Here is a 17,734-nt window from a genome sequence, read left to right as displayed (position 1 = left end):
GGTCTCATGTCCCCCCTGCACACCTGGGCGGAGCTACAAACAGCCAATCAGATTCCACCCATTAAAGTGAATGGAAAAATGGAAAAGTCTGCCATTCTCACAGTAATCAAGCCAGAGTCCCCACACTTGGCACAGATGGTCACTTGGTGACCGAGGTTACAAATCCAGGAAAAGTGGGCGGAGCATAAAACAGCCAATCAAATTTCAGCCGTTCATTTTAAATGGGAAAATGTAAACTGCAGCCATTCTGAGACTGTTAATCGCTGGGGTCTCAAACATGACACAGTTGGTCACTGGGTGACTAGGATTAAGATTCAAGAAAGTGGGTGGAGCCTACAACAGCCAATCAAAATTCACCTATTGATTTTCAAGGGGAATATTTAAACTGCTGCTATTCTTACACTTTTAATGGCAGAGGCTTCAAACTTGCTACAGTCGGTCATTGGGTGACTGGGGTCCAAATTCACTAAAGGGGCGGGGCCACATACAGCCAATCAGATTTCCTTGGTGGATAAACTGCTTCCATTCACACATTATTGATGCCGGGAACCTGAAAGCTCATACACTTGGTCATTGAGTGTCTGTGTGTCAAGGTTACAAAAAAAGGGCGGAGCTGGGAAAATATAAACTGCAGCCATTCTTACACCGTTAATGGCAGGGATCTCAAACTTTGCACAGTTGGTCATTGGGTGACTGAGATTAAGATTTTGGAAAGTGGGTGGAGCCTGCAACAGCCAATAAAAATTCACCTTTTGATTTTCAAAGGGAATATTTAAGCTGCTACCATTCTCTTATACTGTTAATAGCAGATGCCTCAAACCTGATACAGTCAGTCATTGGGTGACTAGGGTTCAAATTCAGAAAGGGGGCGGAACCACAAACAGCCAGATTGGTTTATTTTTCAATGGGAATATACAAAGTATTGATACCAAGGACCCCAAAGCTGATAAACTTGATAATTGAGTGACTGTATGTCAAAGTTAGAAAAAGTGGTGGTGCCAACTAAATTTTTAACATGACAGGGTTCCCAAACTTTACACAATTGGCCACTGGGTGACTGGGATGAATATTCAGAAATGTGGGTGGAGCCTACAACAGCTAATCAAAATGTACCTATTGATTTTCAAGGGGAATATTCGCATTGCTACCATTCTTACACTGTTAATGGCAGAGGCCTCAAACCTGATACAGTCAGTCATTGGGTGACTGGGGTCCAAATTCACTAAAAGGGTGGAGCCACAAACAGCCAATCAGATTTGTTAGATTGATTTCAGAAATTCTGTTATTGGCAGGGTTCTCAAACGTGACACAGTTGGCCACTGGGTGACTGGGACTAACATTCAGGAAAGTGGGTGGAGCCTACAAGAGCCAATCAAAATTCACATTTTGATTTTCAAGGGGAATATTTACATTGCTGCCATTCATGCACTCTTAATGGCAGAGGCCTCAAATCTGCTACACTCAGTCACTGGGAGACTGGGGTTTAAATTCTGAAGGGAGCGGGCCAAAAACAGCCAATCAGATTTGTTTAATTTCAATGGTAAACTGCCACTTATTGATGCCAAGGACCCCAAAGCTCATAAACTTGGTAATTAAGTGACTGTATGTCAAGATTAGAAATAGTGGGTGGAGCCAAAAACATCATGGGAAAATGTAAACTGCAGCTTTTCTTACACTGTTAATGGCAGGGTTCTCAATGGCAGGGTTCTCAAACTTCTCAAACTTCACACAGTTGGTCACTGGGTGACTAGGGTTAATATTCGGAAAAGTAGGTGGAGCCTACAAGAGCCAAACAAAATTCACCTATTGATTTTCAAGGGGAATATAGAAACTGCAGCCATTCTCACACTGTTAATAGCAGAGGCCTCGAACCTGCTACAGTCAGTCATTAAGTGACTGGGGTTCAAATTCAGTAAAAAGGCAGAGCCAAAAAAAGCCAGATTTCTTTGCTGGATAAACTGCTTCCATTAGCACAATTTTGATGCCAGGAACCCAAAAGCTCATAAACATGGCCATTGAGTGACTGTGTGTCCAGGTTACAAAAACTGGGTGGAGTTAAAAACTAATTTCACTGGGAAAATGTAAACTGCAGTCCTTCTTGCACTGTTAATGGCAGGGTTCCCAAACGTTGCCCAGATGGTCACTGGGTGACTGAGATTAATAGTCAGAGAAGTGGGTGGAGCCTATAATAGCCAATCAAAATTCACCTGTTAATTTTCAAGTGGAATATTTTGCTGCCATTTTTACACTGTTAATAGCAGATGCCTCAAACCTGCTACAGTTGGCTATTGGGTCACTTGGGTTCAAATGCTGGAGAGGGGTGGAGTCACAAACAGCCAATCTGATTTGTTTAATTTTTATGGGAATATACAAATTTTTGATGCCAAAGCTCACAAACTTGGTCATTGAGTGTTAGGGTTAGAAAAAGTGGGTGGAGCCAACACCAGCCAAATACATACCCGGGCAACCAGCTAGTATAGGATTAAGAAGTGATTTGTACATCTTGTGAGGTCATTAATGCCAAGGACCCCAAAGCTCACAAACTTGGTCATTGAGTGTTTGTGTGTTAGGGTTAGAAAGTGGGCGGAGCCAACACCAGTCAAACACATACACAATGCCGGGTCATCAGTGGGTGGAGACAAATGCAAATTTCACTGGGAAAATGTAAACTGCAGCCATTTTTACACTGTTAGTGGCAGGGTTTTTAAACTTTGCACAGTTGGTCACTCAGTGAATGGGATTAATATTCAGAAAAGTGGGTGGAGCCTACAACAGCCAATCAAACTTCACCTATTGCTTTTCAAGGGGAATATTTAATTGCTGCCATTCTTGCACTGTTAATGGCACAAGCCTCAAACCTGGTACAGTTGGTCATTGGGTGACTGGGGTTCAAATTCAGAAAAGGGGGTGGAGCCACAAACAGCCAATCAGATTTTTTAATTTGAATGCAAATTATTGATTTCAAAGACCACAAACCTCACAAACTTGGTCAGTGAGTAATTGTGTGTTAGGGTTAGAAAAAGTGGGTGGAGCCAACACCAGCCAAATACATTCCCGGGCAACGCCGGGCAATCAGCTAGTTTTTAATAAAGTTAAAAAAAAATTTGCCTCCATATCAAGAGGAAAACCAACTCCTCATCCAGCCATGCAAGCTGGGGCCAACACAAAAAGAGAATTTGTCCTTTCCTCTCTTATCCTTTTGTGTGTTGGAATTTGTAGTGAATTTCACAGCTTGCTTTCTGTTATACATTTTATTTATCATCTGTCAGGGTAACCACCAGTTGTGTATTTAGTACCAGTGTCCATATTTGATGTATATCATTTTCTGTATCATTATGTATCCCTTGTTTGTTTCCTACTTTGTACAGCGCCACGGAATATGTTGGCGCTTTATAAATAAAAAAATAATAATAATTTACTCCTCACCCTGATAAGCCGAGCAACCCACATAGCAAACTTTATACCACTTTCCACAAATGATGGCCATACGCTAGTGGATCAAGGAATCAATTAGTATCTCTCTGAGGTAGTAATCAATATCTCTCTGACATAATAAAGAAAAGAAAAAAAATCAAATGTAAATTCTTACAAAAGGTATTTTCAATAATTCAGCTTTAAAGGACAACTGTCATGAGAGTGATATGGAGGCTGCCATATTTATTTCCTGTTAAACAATACCAGTTGCCTGGCAGCCCTGCTGATCTCTCTGGCTGCAGTAGTGTCTTAATCACACACCAGAAACAAGCATGCAGCTAATGCAGTCACACTTCAGTCAGAGCACCTGATTTCCATGCTTGTTCAGGGGCTGTGGCTAAACGTATTAGAGGCAGAGGATCAGCAGGACAACCAGAGCAACTAGTATTGCTTAAAGTGAAATAAATATGGCAGCCTCCACGTACCTCTTGCTTCAGGTGTCCTTACCTTTACTTCCAGCAGTGTTTACGGCGAGTTACGCTAATAAGGCATCCTGCAGTACTTGAGTATCGAGACCGTTGCTATGATAACGCAAGTTACTAACAAGCATTACACTTGGTAACAGTCATTACCATAGCAATGGTCGCGCTACGGCAGGTCGGGCTAATAGCGTAACTCGCGGTACACAGCGCTATAACAGTAATATTGATGTGGCTCTGTAAACTGTATTAGCAGCTCTGTAAACTGTATTAGCTGTAGGCTTGCTATACACCAGCAGCTCTGGATGTAAGCCTGGCTTCAGCAGCATAAAGAGATAATTTGCATATTTTGGAGTGATGTATTGTGGGAAACAACAGTTGCTCACTTACAGCTGAATTATCACAAATTATTTCTGTTTCATGAAACTGCATTTGGCATTGCTTTTTGATAGAGGGCTTTTTGGACTCTTTTAGGCCCTTATACTTTCTGTACCTTCCAAGTGGTTCTGGGCCACCATAAGCTGTCTGGGTATTCCTCCATCTATTAATCAAGACATTGACAATCTATCCTACACCATTCCATTTTCTGAAAAATTGATCAGAAAAATCAGCCACTCCCAGTCCACTTACGGTATATGGATAAAGCTGGGAAATTCAATCAGATTTCTTGCTCGAATAAAAAAAAAAAAAACAAATAAAAAAGACTTCTATAAAACCACTCAATTTTAGTGAATTTCTGCAAAACAATTCACTCTAGACCTGCGTGGGAGTGTCAGACCCCTGCAGGGACGCCACTTTTGCACACCAATAGAGATGGCCTTTACAGTTCGCCGGCGAAAAGCGAAGTTCGCATTCGCGGTGAACATTAGGCATGTTAAAAAATAAAAACAGGAATTAAACGTTACCAGCATACAGGACAGAGTTGTTTGCAATAGCACACAGTTCCGACCAGTAGCCTGGGCACCTCTAGCATGTTGCTAGCTCCTGAGAAGTACAACTTTGAATCTTCCAAGGCGATTTTTTATAGCAAACTGCGTATGCCGGGGGTACAAGTCCAGATATAATTTAATTTCCTTCAGAAGGTTTGCACAGATCTCTTGTAATATCCTTGCTGGCTGTGATATGCAAACTTCAAAGGTTCCCCATCCCACTTAGACTCCAGACAGTATATTTGAACAACAGGTGGCTGTTTACATGCATACAGAGTTCAAAGCAATGCAGACATTGACAATCTATCCTACACCATTCCATTTTCTGAAAAAATGATCAGAAAAATCAGCCACTCCCAGTCCACTTACGGTATATGGATAAAACTGGGATATTCAATCAGATTTCTTGCTCGAATAAAAAAAAATAAAAATAAAAAAGACTTCTATAAAACCACTCAATTTTAGCGAATTTCTGTAAAACAATTTACTCTAGACCTGCGTGGCAGTGTCAGACCCCTGCAGGGACGCCACTTTTGCACACCAAGAGATGGCATCAGGAGATTCAGGACAAATGGGTGGGCCATTATCTAATTAACTGTTTCCCTGCTGGAGGCCAGTTAGATATTTCCTAATTCAATGTCCAGGTGTCTTTGGGCTATTCAACTTAGCTGGTCTGTTTAAAATGAGATTTACAGCCCTTTCTGAGAGGTGCAAATCCACAACCTCCAGGTGATCATTCTTTCAAAGTCAGGAGCCAGGCTGTCTCCAACAGACCCACACACATGACACAGTACACAGCAGACATAAAATGAAAAAAATATGGCTTCTGTATTATATACAATATCACAAATAGCTGCTATATTATCACACTCGTGCCCGCCACTCGTTCTCGGCGGCACTAACAGGGGATCAATTGGTGAAGGGGAACAAGGGCTCCCCTGAGCCAACAGAAGCCCCTGTGAATTAATCAATATGCCTCGAATCATGAGGAATGTTAATTCATAAAACTGAAAGTAAAAAAGTAGAAAAAAAAGTGAAAAAAACAAGATATAGTTCATTTAGGTGTGATAAGTAGTGTAAGGCTACTTACACACTAAGACGTTGCGTTTTAGGGGACGTTATGGTCGCATAACGTGCCCCTAACGCAACGCATGGTTGTGCGGGAGAGGACGTTAGAGTGAGCTGTGTTAGGCGGCTCTATCCGTATAAGGTCTCCCAGAGTGGCGCTGATTGGCCGGCGGGACACGTGATGCGGAGCGAGACACTCCGCATCACGTGGTCCCGCCGGCCAATCAGCGGCCGCTAGTACAGTGCATATTAAGTAGCCATGTGCACGGCTACTGTAGCGGCATCTCCCCGCCTCCTCTCCGCCCCCCACTGAGCATGTGCAAACAGTCTAAAATTGCTAAGGCCGCGTAGAACGCACAGCATGCTGCACTTTCACTACAACGTGCAGCGTTACATGTAACGCAACGTGGGCTGTGTGAACAGCCCACTTGTGTTACATTGCTGTGCGTTGGGGGAGCGTTACAGGCTGCACTAACGTGCGCCTGTAACGTCCCTGTGTGCAAGAAGCCTTATAGTTATTGGAGAGTGAATGGGAGGAGGCCTACAGGGTAAAGGACCACTGTCGCAAAAATCTTAAAAGTTAAAATATACGTAAACACATACAAATAAGAATTAAGTTTCTTTCTCAGTACAATGAGCCATAAATTACTTTTCTCCTACTTCACTTACAGAAGGTAGTAAAAATATAACAGAACCGATTGGTTTTGAACTAGCTCATCTCCTCATGGGGGATTCTCAGGGCTTTATTTATTTTCAAAAGCACTTAAGGTGGCCACACACCATACAATTTTTTTATCTGTTCAATTTAAGAATTGCAATACATTTTTCTGATTGATTGTAACATTTTAAAAATATGACCAATGTACCACACACACCTATGTTAAATTTTTCCCCAATTATGATAAAAATGATTGGAAACTCTGACAAAATTGCTAGGGTATGTATATTAATAAATGGACAATCCAACACACACCATACAATGTTTAGAAAGATTGAAGAAAAATATCTGGAATTCTGGATCGATTAAAATCGAAGAAAACGGGAAATCCGATCGGATTTTTCAGTCGAATGAAAAAACGCTTTCGATTTTTTTCGGGAGAGACGATCGTTTTTATTGAATTAAAGTAAAATTTGATCATTTTATTGTATCGTGTGTGGTCACCTTTAGTGAATGGCAGTTGCTTAGTCCAACTGCCCAAAAAAAGTGTGCAGCGAGCAGGGAGGCTAGTAGCCAGCATATTTTTATAAATGTTTTTCAATGAGTGTCTTTATAAAGAATAAAGGCCATGCTGAGAATCCCCTATGGAGAGATGGACTAGCCTAAAACCTGAATTCTCTGGCACAAAAACATTGCTTTGTGGGTACGGACAGTAAGAGGATACCTCTTTACAATGTATTTTTATTGTTTCTTGAACAGGCAAAAGAGTTAGTGAATTACAGAGAGAATGTCCGGCTTGGAGATGCAGCGAGCAAGCAGCAAGAATACATATTTGGTGACTTTACGGAGAGACTCTGGGCCTATCTGACCATACAGCAGCTGCTGGAGAAAGTGTATGTGGCTATGTGATCACTCTCTGATGTACCACTGTAGTGTGCAGAAATGGCAATACTTACCTATATCTACAGGCCATACCCGGGTCTGACCAGTCTATGCTAGTGTCCTGCATGTTATTAATCCTCCCCAGTGTCACCTACAAAAGGCCTAATTTGTGGCAAAAAACAAGATATAGATTATTTAGGCATGATCAGTAGTGATAAAGTTATTGGTGAATGATTGGGAGGAGCACTGACAGGGGAAAATTGCTTCCATCCATGAGGTGGAAACACATGCGAGTTAAAGTGGTTAATGTGATGTATTGCAGAGTGTCTGCGGAGCCGTCAGAGAAGGAGCAGCTGAAGAAGAAGGCCTTGGACCTCTCTCTGAAATATAAGTTTGTGACTCCGCTAACGTCGATGGTTGTGACCAAACCTAAAGCGGAAGAGGACAAGGCAAGAACGATGGTTGCTGAGAAATATGTTGAAGGTGAGAAGCCCTGATTATTTCTATAAGCAGAGCCCGATTGTCACGACCAAACCGTGGGTTAAACCGTTATCGAATTTCTCTTTAATCAAGTTGATATTAACCTCCCTGGCGGTAAGTCCAAACTATGCTTGGGCTAGCCGCCGGGAGCTCAATGCAGAGTATAATAGCGGGCATTTTTACTCACCTCCCAGGGGATCCAGACGTTGGTAGCCGTTCTCCTTCCAGTCCTCCAAGGCTCTAAATCACTCTGGTGAGATCGCCGTCAGTGATCTCACTACAGAGTTACAGTGCCACCCGGAGGACGAAGGGAAAATTGCAGCGCTAGAACCAAGGGAGGTAACTGCAGGGGCTGCTGCAGGCATTCTGGGGGCAGGATTTTTTCCTAATTTTAGGGTCTGAAACGGGCTAAAACGACCCTAAATCTGGAAATAATCATACCACCAGGGAGGTTAAAAAAGGCATTATATTTTATTCAGTCTGGGTTCTGTGTGTTGACTATCACTTTGTATGTCAGAAGGCTTCTGCTTCCTAGCAGTCACTGAAAAGACTTCACACCTCCAAGTAAGGCTGGGTGTCAAACCAAAAGGCTGCCTACATCAAAGGAAGACAAGGAGGCCAGCTCCACCGGAGGGCGGGCTAAAGCCAGTCTCCTCAGCTTTACGGGTCATGAACACGCAACATGTCCTCCTGATCAGCATAGATTGGACATGGTGGACAACCTTGCTCCTACAGCACACCTCAAATTTAGGGTTCTTTACTAAAGACACAGGGAGCTATGTGGGGACACTGACGTTGGCAGTCAGAAAAGATTTTCTACTTAATTGTAATTAGGTCTTTTGCACTTACATCTCCATTCTTAGGACCCACTTCATGACACCAAGAATGTAAGAGTCTATCTCGTTACATGCAAAGAACTAACTGCTTTTAGTACATATATCATATTTGTACAGGCCTGGAGTAAGAACACAGAGACACACACACACAAGTGTCTAACAGTGCTTTTACTAACATCATAGCAGAGCTGGGACAAGGTCCTCCAGCACCCAAGGCTGAGACACCAAAGTGCGCCCCTCCATCCCTGCCACCCCAGCCGTCACACACTGATTGCTATTAGACTAAGAGGTGCCACAGGGCCCACAACCTCCCCAACACCTTAATATCTAGTTATCTGGCTTGCAGTCACTGCTATGTAACCCCTTTTCTTATTTCTTTCTGCTTCAAACACAATTAGGAATGACAGCTGAATGAATTGTGCGCCCCCTCCTACACTGCGCCCTGAGGCTGGAGCCTCTCCAGCCTATGCCTCGGCCCGGCCCTGCATCATAGAGTACGATACACAGCTTTATACACTTCATTGCCAGAGCCTACGTGACAGCTAAAAATACAGAACCTAGAGCATTACCATATGGAAAAGACCACTACTCAGCTTTCTAATGTCACCTTGGAGAACCAGCTGTCCTCTCAGGTCCTCCTGTCACCACAAAGTATATATATCCTGTAGGACATTACAATCTACTATAACTTATAAAATACATCTTAATTTATGTATACAAACTCTGACTATATAAAATACAATACAATACAATAACATTTCTATAGCGCTTTTCTCCCATAGGACTCAAAAATAAATCTATAACACGTACTCAATCTGGTGCGATATCGGCACAACCAACGTACATGTCAGACCTCCGGCTGCTGTCCCCCCAAAATGTTAAATGTCCACCCCCCAGGTGCTCTGTAAAATGTCCACTCCCGGCCTTGTCTGGCCATCACCCCTGTAACCGCCATTACCGTGAACGTCCATATCACGTGGCACCAGGCGGGTGAGTGACACGTCACGCATGCGCCACGTGATACAGGCACTCACGGACTGGGCGGAGGAGGTAATGAGTTACGCCAGTGGATAGGTGAGAATTTACATCGCATGGGCACCCGGGGGGGGGGGGGGGAGGGGGGGTGTCAGGAACCGGCCCTATGGCATGCCTGCAGAGACGGCTCTTGATGGGGTTTTGACCACATCGAGAGGAGCAGCCGTATTTAAGCTAACACAAAGCTGATACCCTCAGCCACACCCTGCAAGACTCAGCCACCACTAGCAGTCGTCAGCGACGTTACTGCCACACACCATACACACACAGATTCCTGTACTGGGAGCAGATCTGTCCCTGTCTATGGCACATATGACAATTTCATCCACCGCTGTCGAGCTGCTCACACTCAGGCTGGCGTCACGTATCTTGGGTCAGCACCGAGCTTCAGGCCGAAACTAGGCCCCACACACAATGCAATCTCACACGGGTAGCAATGAACAATCCGAGCATACATTACGGCACTGAACTGTAACAAAATACACTACAGTCTCTCTCTAGGAGATGTAAATCTCTGCTTAAAACCCAGAAGACCAACTTATTGAATAAGGATTTAATATTCCAAAAAGTGGAACAAATGCAGAAAGAATATGTAAAAAAAAATATTTACAAAAACAAAAGTAAAAATGACCAAGATACACAACAAGAGATTTGCTTGTAAAATAAAAGGGAATATAATAGAAGGAAACCCTGTGCAATGCTTAATTCCTGGTGCGAGAGAATGCAGTTCTGACGATAGATCAGGGTGTTACTAGCTTAGTGCCGTCTCCGAGGAAAATACACCTACTCATCCTGGGAGCATCTATTTTATAGCCCAGAATGTAGCTCTAGGCTAGAAAAACAATTTCTTGTGGAAATGTTTGCAAGTTATTGAAATACAGCCTAGTAACTACAGACTCACAGCTCTCTGTCTCCAACACACCAGTCACTCCATTCATAGGCTTATGCTGCTTCCTTATTCCACACTGTTCAAGGTGTTTGCATGACACTAGCTTAAAGGACTTTCGAACTGAATTGTTTAAAAAAAGTTTAGTACCTGTGCCTATTTTGACTCCACAGAGGACGCCATCCGCGCCCTCCGTTTACTTCCGCCGGGTCCCCGCACTGTTAATCCCCCCCATCGGCTCCCGACCCCACCGCCTGGGTTGGGCTCTCTTTCCACCAGTAACATGGCTGCCGGAGCTTGCCGCGGCTGCACAGTTCACATAGACGCAGGGACGGATCTAGACCAAGTTGTGCCGGGTGCAAGGTCAGGTTTTGGCGCCTAAACTGCCATTCCCCATCCAGTTTTGGCGCCTAAAGGTCAGGTTTTGACACCTAAACTGCCATTTCCCATCCAGTTTTGGCGCCTAAAGTTCAGGTTTTGGCACCTAAACTGCCATTTCCCATCCAGTTTTGGCGCCTAAAGTTCAGGTTTTGGCACCTAAACTGCCATTTCCCATCCAGTTTTGGCGCCTAAAGGTCAGGTTTTGGCACCTAAACTGCCATTCCCCATCCAAATTTTGCCGCCTTTTTAAGAATTCAACAAACTGCGCCTGGGGCAAGAGACCCGTCTGCCCCCCTCTAGATCCGTCCCTGCATAGACACGAGAGCGGCTGCGCAGCTCTAGGGCTCCTCCCGCCCCATCCCCGCTACAGGCTGTCTCCTGTGCGTGGATCGGGGGGGAGGCCCTAGAGCTGCGCAGCCGCACTCCCCTCTATGTGGACTGCGCAGCCGCGGCAAGCTCCGGCGGCCATGTTACTGGTGGAAAGAGAGCCCGACGGGCGGTGGGGTCGGGAACCAAAGGGTGGGGGGGTTCTGGGGGGGGGGGGTATAGGCGCGGATGGCGTCCTCCGTGGAGTCAAAATAGGCACAGGTACTAAACTTTTTTTAAACAATTCAGCTCCTAAGTTATTTAAAGGAGCACTGTTAAACCAAGTGTTCTAAAATGATAATGTACAGATAATCTCTACGTAGCTGTGTAAACAATTTTCTACTTTTCATGTTAAATAGAGGCAAAAGCTGTAATTAATTGTGTGTAGATTTTAGCTACGTTTGGAATGTCTTATTTGCAGAGGTGAATCTCTGCAGTCTGACATGCTAAGAACAGTGGAATATTGAAGATAATTGAGATATATTAAAAGCTTGTCCGGTATCAGGTTTCACACACACAATTACAAATGTTTATGTTGCACATAAGTTACATTTCCTCTGCTCTCTGCAGAGAGCTCAGTCAAAGACAGGCAGAGCTTTCTCTATCTCACACACACAGAGTTAACAAATGCACTGTGAGGGAATTCCCCTTCCACTCATGGCTCAGTCTGCCGTCAGAATTGCCATCAGAAAAGTGCAAAAGGAATTTGATAACAGTAAACAAAGAGATAAGGATTCAAATGTATACACCAGTACTTAGCAGCACTTCCCAAACATTTCTTATCTCAATTGAAAAAAAAACATGTTAATTGATAGTGTGCCTTTAACAATGACTAATTGCCCACTTCCTCGTTTCTAGTGGGCTAATGAATGGCAGCTGCCTAGGTGTTATGTTTAACCTGTTTAGAGGTAATCCCAAGTCAGGCTTGAGACGGAAAGCCGCAGCTCAGAGCGGTAATGCCGTGAGTTACATGCAGGAGCTGCTGCAGATCTCTCTGTAGTATGTTTTTTTTTTAGGGTCTAAAAGCTTGTGAAAAAATTGCACGACTTTTAGAGCCTGGATTTGGAAATTAATATTAATTAACCTTTTCGGGACCGGCCACCTACCCCCCCTTAAGGACCAGGCATTTTGCGCGGGAAGGGGGTGCGCGCGTTTGGGGGGGTCAGGCGGCCGGATCCCGTCTGTGGCTGCCTGGATTTGTGTCCCCCCATGGTGGCCTGGGCCCCCCCTTCTGCCAGCAGCCTTCACTTACCTTCCAGGCTCCAGCAATGAGCCGCACGGGACCCTCTTCTCCGGCCGGCATCTCCATTCTGTCTGACGATCAGTTCCGGGTCGCGGCTTGATGACGTCATCAAGCCGGGACCCGGCGCTGACGGCAGATGGAGCGGAGATGCCGGCCAGAGCGGAGGGGGGCGCCGATCGTCGCTGGAACGGCAGGGAGGTGAGTAGATCCTCCTCTTTCCCCCCTGACGCCGCAGCTGTCAAACTGATCACTACGATCCGACGGCGATCGTAGTGATCATGTGATCAGCAGCCATACGCGATGGCTGCTGATCACTCGGGGGAGATGTCGGCTGTCATATGACAGCTTAATCTCCCCCTCCGGGTGCGCACGATTGCGTCGGGAGCGGAAATTGCGGGCCGGCGTAGATTCTACGCCGCATCAGGCTAGAACAGCCACAAGTGCGGTGTAGAATCTAATGCACGTGGTCCCGAAATGGTTAATAAACGCCAGAGAGGTTAAATGTCATTATAGGCAAGTTTCAAAAGGAGATGCAAAAGTTTACTTGTCTAGCGCTGTCTCCAAATGAAGTGCAATGCCTAACACACACAGCAGACATAATGTGTAACCAAAATGGATTCCACATGAGGTCACACAACATGGCTTCCATGTCCTGTATGCCATCCCACTGCGTATACTATTACAGTATGCCATCACACTGCATATACCATTACAGTATGCCATCACACTGCGTATACCATTACAGTATGCAATCACACTGCATATACCATTACAGTATGCCATCACACTGCATATACCATTACAGTATGCCATCACACTGCATATACCATTACAGTATGCAATCCCACTGCGTATACCATTACAGTATGCCATCCCACTGCGTATACCATTACAGTATGCCATCACACTGCATATACCATTACAGTATGCCATCACACTGCGTATACCATTACAGTATGCCATCCCACTGCGTATACCATTACAGGGGGACATTTATACACTCGGGGGTGACCAGGCAGGAAGCAGAGGCAGTGTTGCTAGGCCGACTCCTGATAAATGTTATGCTGAAATCGGAACTCAGTCTGTGGTGTATGGGCAGGCCACAGATCCCTCTCAGATCATATTCGATCAGAAAAGTCTGTCTCATGGTCGCTCTTCCCATATATTGCCTGATATATGGGCGCCTTAACTCTTACATTAACCTCCCCCCACCTACTACTAACGCTAACCTACCCTCTACCTACACCTCACACTAACCCTCCCTCTACCTACTCCTAACATTAACCTCTCCCCACCAACTCTTAACACTAACCTACCCCTTCTTACCTAACTCTAACCTACCCCCTACTCCTAACAGTAACCCTCTCTCTACCTACTCCTAACACTAACCCTTACCTACTCCTAACACTAACCTAATCCCTACCTACTCCTAACTCTAACCTACCCCTTACCTACTCCTAACACTAACCTACCCCCTACCTACTCCTAACACTAACCTACCCCCTACCTACTCCTAACTCTAACCTACCCCCTACCTACTCCTAACACTAACCTACCCCCTACCTACTCCCAACACTAACCTACCCTTACCTACTCCTAACACTAACCTACCCCCTACCTACTCCTAACTCTAACCTACCCCCTACCTACTCCTAACACTAACCTACCTCCTACCTACTCCTAACACTAACCTTCCCCCATCTACGCCTAACACTAACCTACCCCCTACCTACTCCTAACACTAACCTACCCCCTACCTACTCCTAACACTAACCTACCTCCTACCTAGACCTAACACTAACCTACCCCTTCTTACCTAACTCTAACCTACCCCCTACTCCTAACAGTAACCCTCTCTCTACCTGCTCCTAACACTAACCCTTACCTACTCCTAACACTAACCTACCCCCTACCTACTCCCAACACTAACCTACCCTTACCTACTCCTAACACTAACCTACCCCCTACCTACTCCTAACACTAACCTAGCTCCTTACCTACTCCTAACACTAACCTACCCCCTACCTACTCCTAACACTAACCTACCCCTTCTTACCTAACTCTAACCTACCCCCTACTCCTAACAGTAACCCTCTCTCTACCTGCTCCTAACACTAACCCTTACCTACTCCTAACACTAACCTACCCCCTACCTACTCCCAACACTAACCTACCCTTACCTACTCCTAACACTAACCTACCCCCTACCTACTCCTAACACTAACATACCCCCTACCTACTCCCAACACTAACCTACCCTTACCTACTCCTAACACTAACCTACCCCCTACTACTCCTAACTCTAACTTACCCCCTACCTACTCCTAACACTAACCTACCCCCTACCTACTCCCAACACTAACCTACCCTTACCTACTCCTAACACTAACCTACCCCCTACCTACTCCTAACTCTAACCTACCCCCTACCTACTCCTAACACTAACCTACCCCCTACCTACTCCCAACACTAACCTACCCTTACCTACTCCTAACACTAACCTACCCCCTACCTACTCCTAACACTAACCCACCCCTACCTACTCCTAACACTAACCTATCCCCTACCTACTCCTAACACTAACCTACCCCTTCTTACCTAACTCTAACCTACCCCCTACTCCTAACAGTAACCCTCTCTCTACCTGCTCCTAACACTAACCCTTACCTACTCCTAACACTAACCTACCCCCTACCTACTCCCAACACTAACCTACCCTTACCTACTCCTAACACTAACCTACCCCCTACCTGCTCCTAACACTAACCCTTACCTACTCCTAACACTAACCTACCCCCTACCTACTCCTAACACTAACCCTTACCTACTCCTAACACTAACCTACCCCCTACCTACACCTCACACTAACCTACCCCCACCTACTCCTAACACTAACCCTCCCTATACCTACTCCTAACACTAACCTACCCCTTCTTACCTAACTCTAACCTACCCCCTACTCCTAACACTAACCTACCCCTACCTACTCCTAACACTAACCCTTACCTACTCCTAACACTAACCTACCCTCTACCTACACCTCACACTAACCCTCCCTCTACCTACTCCTAACATTAACCTCTCCTCACCTACTCCTAACCAGTGGCGTAGCAATGGGGAAAGCAGGCATAGCGGTGCTACGGGGCCCCGCGGCAGCCCTAAGTCACAGGGGGCCCGCAGCTGCCTGAGAGTACTTTTTTTTTTTTTTTTTTTTTTATTATGCTGCCGTGCCGGGCCCCCGCCCCCTTCCCTCCCTCCCTCACCTCGCTCTCCCCCCCCCCCGTCCTTTTACGAGCGGCGGCAGGAGGTGCGGCATATTCAGCAGGCTCCGGCGGGGTAATCAGCCGCTAGAGGTCCAGCTGCCTCCAGGCTACGGTGTCTCCTCTGTATGCCGCGCGCACTGCTTCCTGGTTTATTGCGCGCGGCATTCAGAGGAGACACCGTAGCCTGGAGGCAGCTGGACCTCTAGCGGCTGATTACCCCGCCGGAGCCTGCTGAATATGCCGCACTTCCCGCCGCCGCTCGTAAAAGGAGGGGGGACCCCGGACCCCAGGTGAGGCAGGGGGGGATAGGAGTCGGGCCCCTACCCCACTAGCCACCCACCCGCCTAATTAGCCACCCACCCAGCTGCCTAATTAGCCACCCACCCAGCCGCCTAATTACCCACCCAGCTGCCTAACCCACCCAGCTGCCTAATTACCCACCCACCCAGCTGCCTAATTACCAGCACCCACCCAGCTGCCTAATTACCCACCCAGCTGCCTAATTACCAGCACCCACCCACCCAGCTGCCTAATTACCCACCCAGCTGCCTAATTACCAGCACCCACCCACCCAGCTGCCTAATTACCCACCCAGCTGCCTAATTACCAGCACCCACCCAGCTGCCTAATTACCCACCCGCCTAATTACACACCCACCCGCCTAATTACCCACCCAGCTGCCTAATTACCCACCCACCCAGCTGCCTAATTACCCACCCACCCAGCTGCCTAATTACCCACCCACCCAGCTGCCTAATTACCAGCACAAAGCCCACCCACCCAGCTGCCTAATTACCCACCCAGCTGCCTAATTACCCACCAACCCAGTTGCCTAATTACCCACCCACCCAGCTGCCTAATTACCCACCCACCCAGCTGCCTAATTACCCACCCAGCTGCCTAATTACCAGCACAAAGCCCACCCACCCAGCTGCCTAATTACCCACCCAGCCACAGGCTGCCTAATTATCCATCCACCCACCCAGCTGCCTAATTATCCACCCACCCACCTGCCTAATCACCCACCCACCCATCCAGCTGCCTAACCACCCACCCACCTACCCACCCAGCTGCCTAACCGCCCACCCAGCAACCCACCCAGCTGCCTAACCGCCCACCCAGCCACCCACCCGCTGCCTAACCGACCCACCCAGCCACCCACCCCGCTGCCTAACCGACCCACCCAGCCACCCACCCCGCTGCCTAACCGACCCACCCAGCCCTAACCGACCACCCAGCTGCCTAACCGAGGCTACCTAACTGCCCACCCTCCTACCTAACTGCCCACCCTTCCACCCAGCTACCTAACTGCCCACCCTTCCACCCAACTACCTAACTGCCTACCCTGCCACCCAGCGACCTATCTGCCTACCCTTCCACCCAGCTACCTAATTGCCTACCCTGCCACACAGCTAGCTATCTGCCTACCCTGTCACACAGCTACCTAACTGCCTACCCTGCCACCCAGCTACCTATCTGCCTACCCTTCTACCTAACTGCCTACCCATCTACTTATCTGCCTACCCTGCCACCTAGCTACCTATCTGCCTACCCGGCTACCTAACTGCCTACCCTCCCACCCAGCTACCTAACTGCCTACCCAGTGCAGTGCCTGCACCGCAAATAGCGTGCCAGCCTGCCCAACCACCCTCCCTCCAGGTAATTAATGTTATCCCACTATAGACCTGGCTACATATACTGCATTTTGTGGGGAAATCTGGCGACAATCTGGTTGCATATTGTGTGGAAATCTGCCGACAATCTGGTTGCGTTTTGTGGGGAAATCAGATTTCCCCACAAAATGTTTGGGTGGG

At 46.7% G+C, this 17,734-nt stretch overlaps 1 protein-coding gene across 2 annotated transcripts in view; it reads left to right on the top strand.

The window, feature by feature from the left end:
• LOC137533671 (inter-alpha-trypsin inhibitor heavy chain H3-like) overlaps positions 1-17,734 on the top strand; it is a 196,710-nt gene that overhangs the window by 141,204 nt on the left and 37,772 nt on the right. For both annotated transcript variants that reach the window (XM_068255010.1, XM_068255011.1), the window contains 2 exons: positions 7,308-7,441; positions 7,753-7,913. In XM_068255010.1, coding sequence (XP_068111111.1) covers positions 7,308-7,441; positions 7,753-7,913 — 295 coding nt within the window. The remainder of the gene's footprint in view (positions 1-7,307; positions 7,442-7,752; positions 7,914-17,734) is intronic.

This window comes from Hyperolius riggenbachi, chromosome 9 (assembly GCF_040937935.1).
Source record: "Hyperolius riggenbachi isolate aHypRig1 chromosome 9, aHypRig1.pri, whole genome shotgun sequence".
Taxonomy (NCBI): Eukaryota; Metazoa; Chordata; class Amphibia; order Anura; family Hyperoliidae; genus Hyperolius; species Hyperolius riggenbachi.
This window is presented reverse-complemented; position numbering and strand designations above follow the sequence as displayed.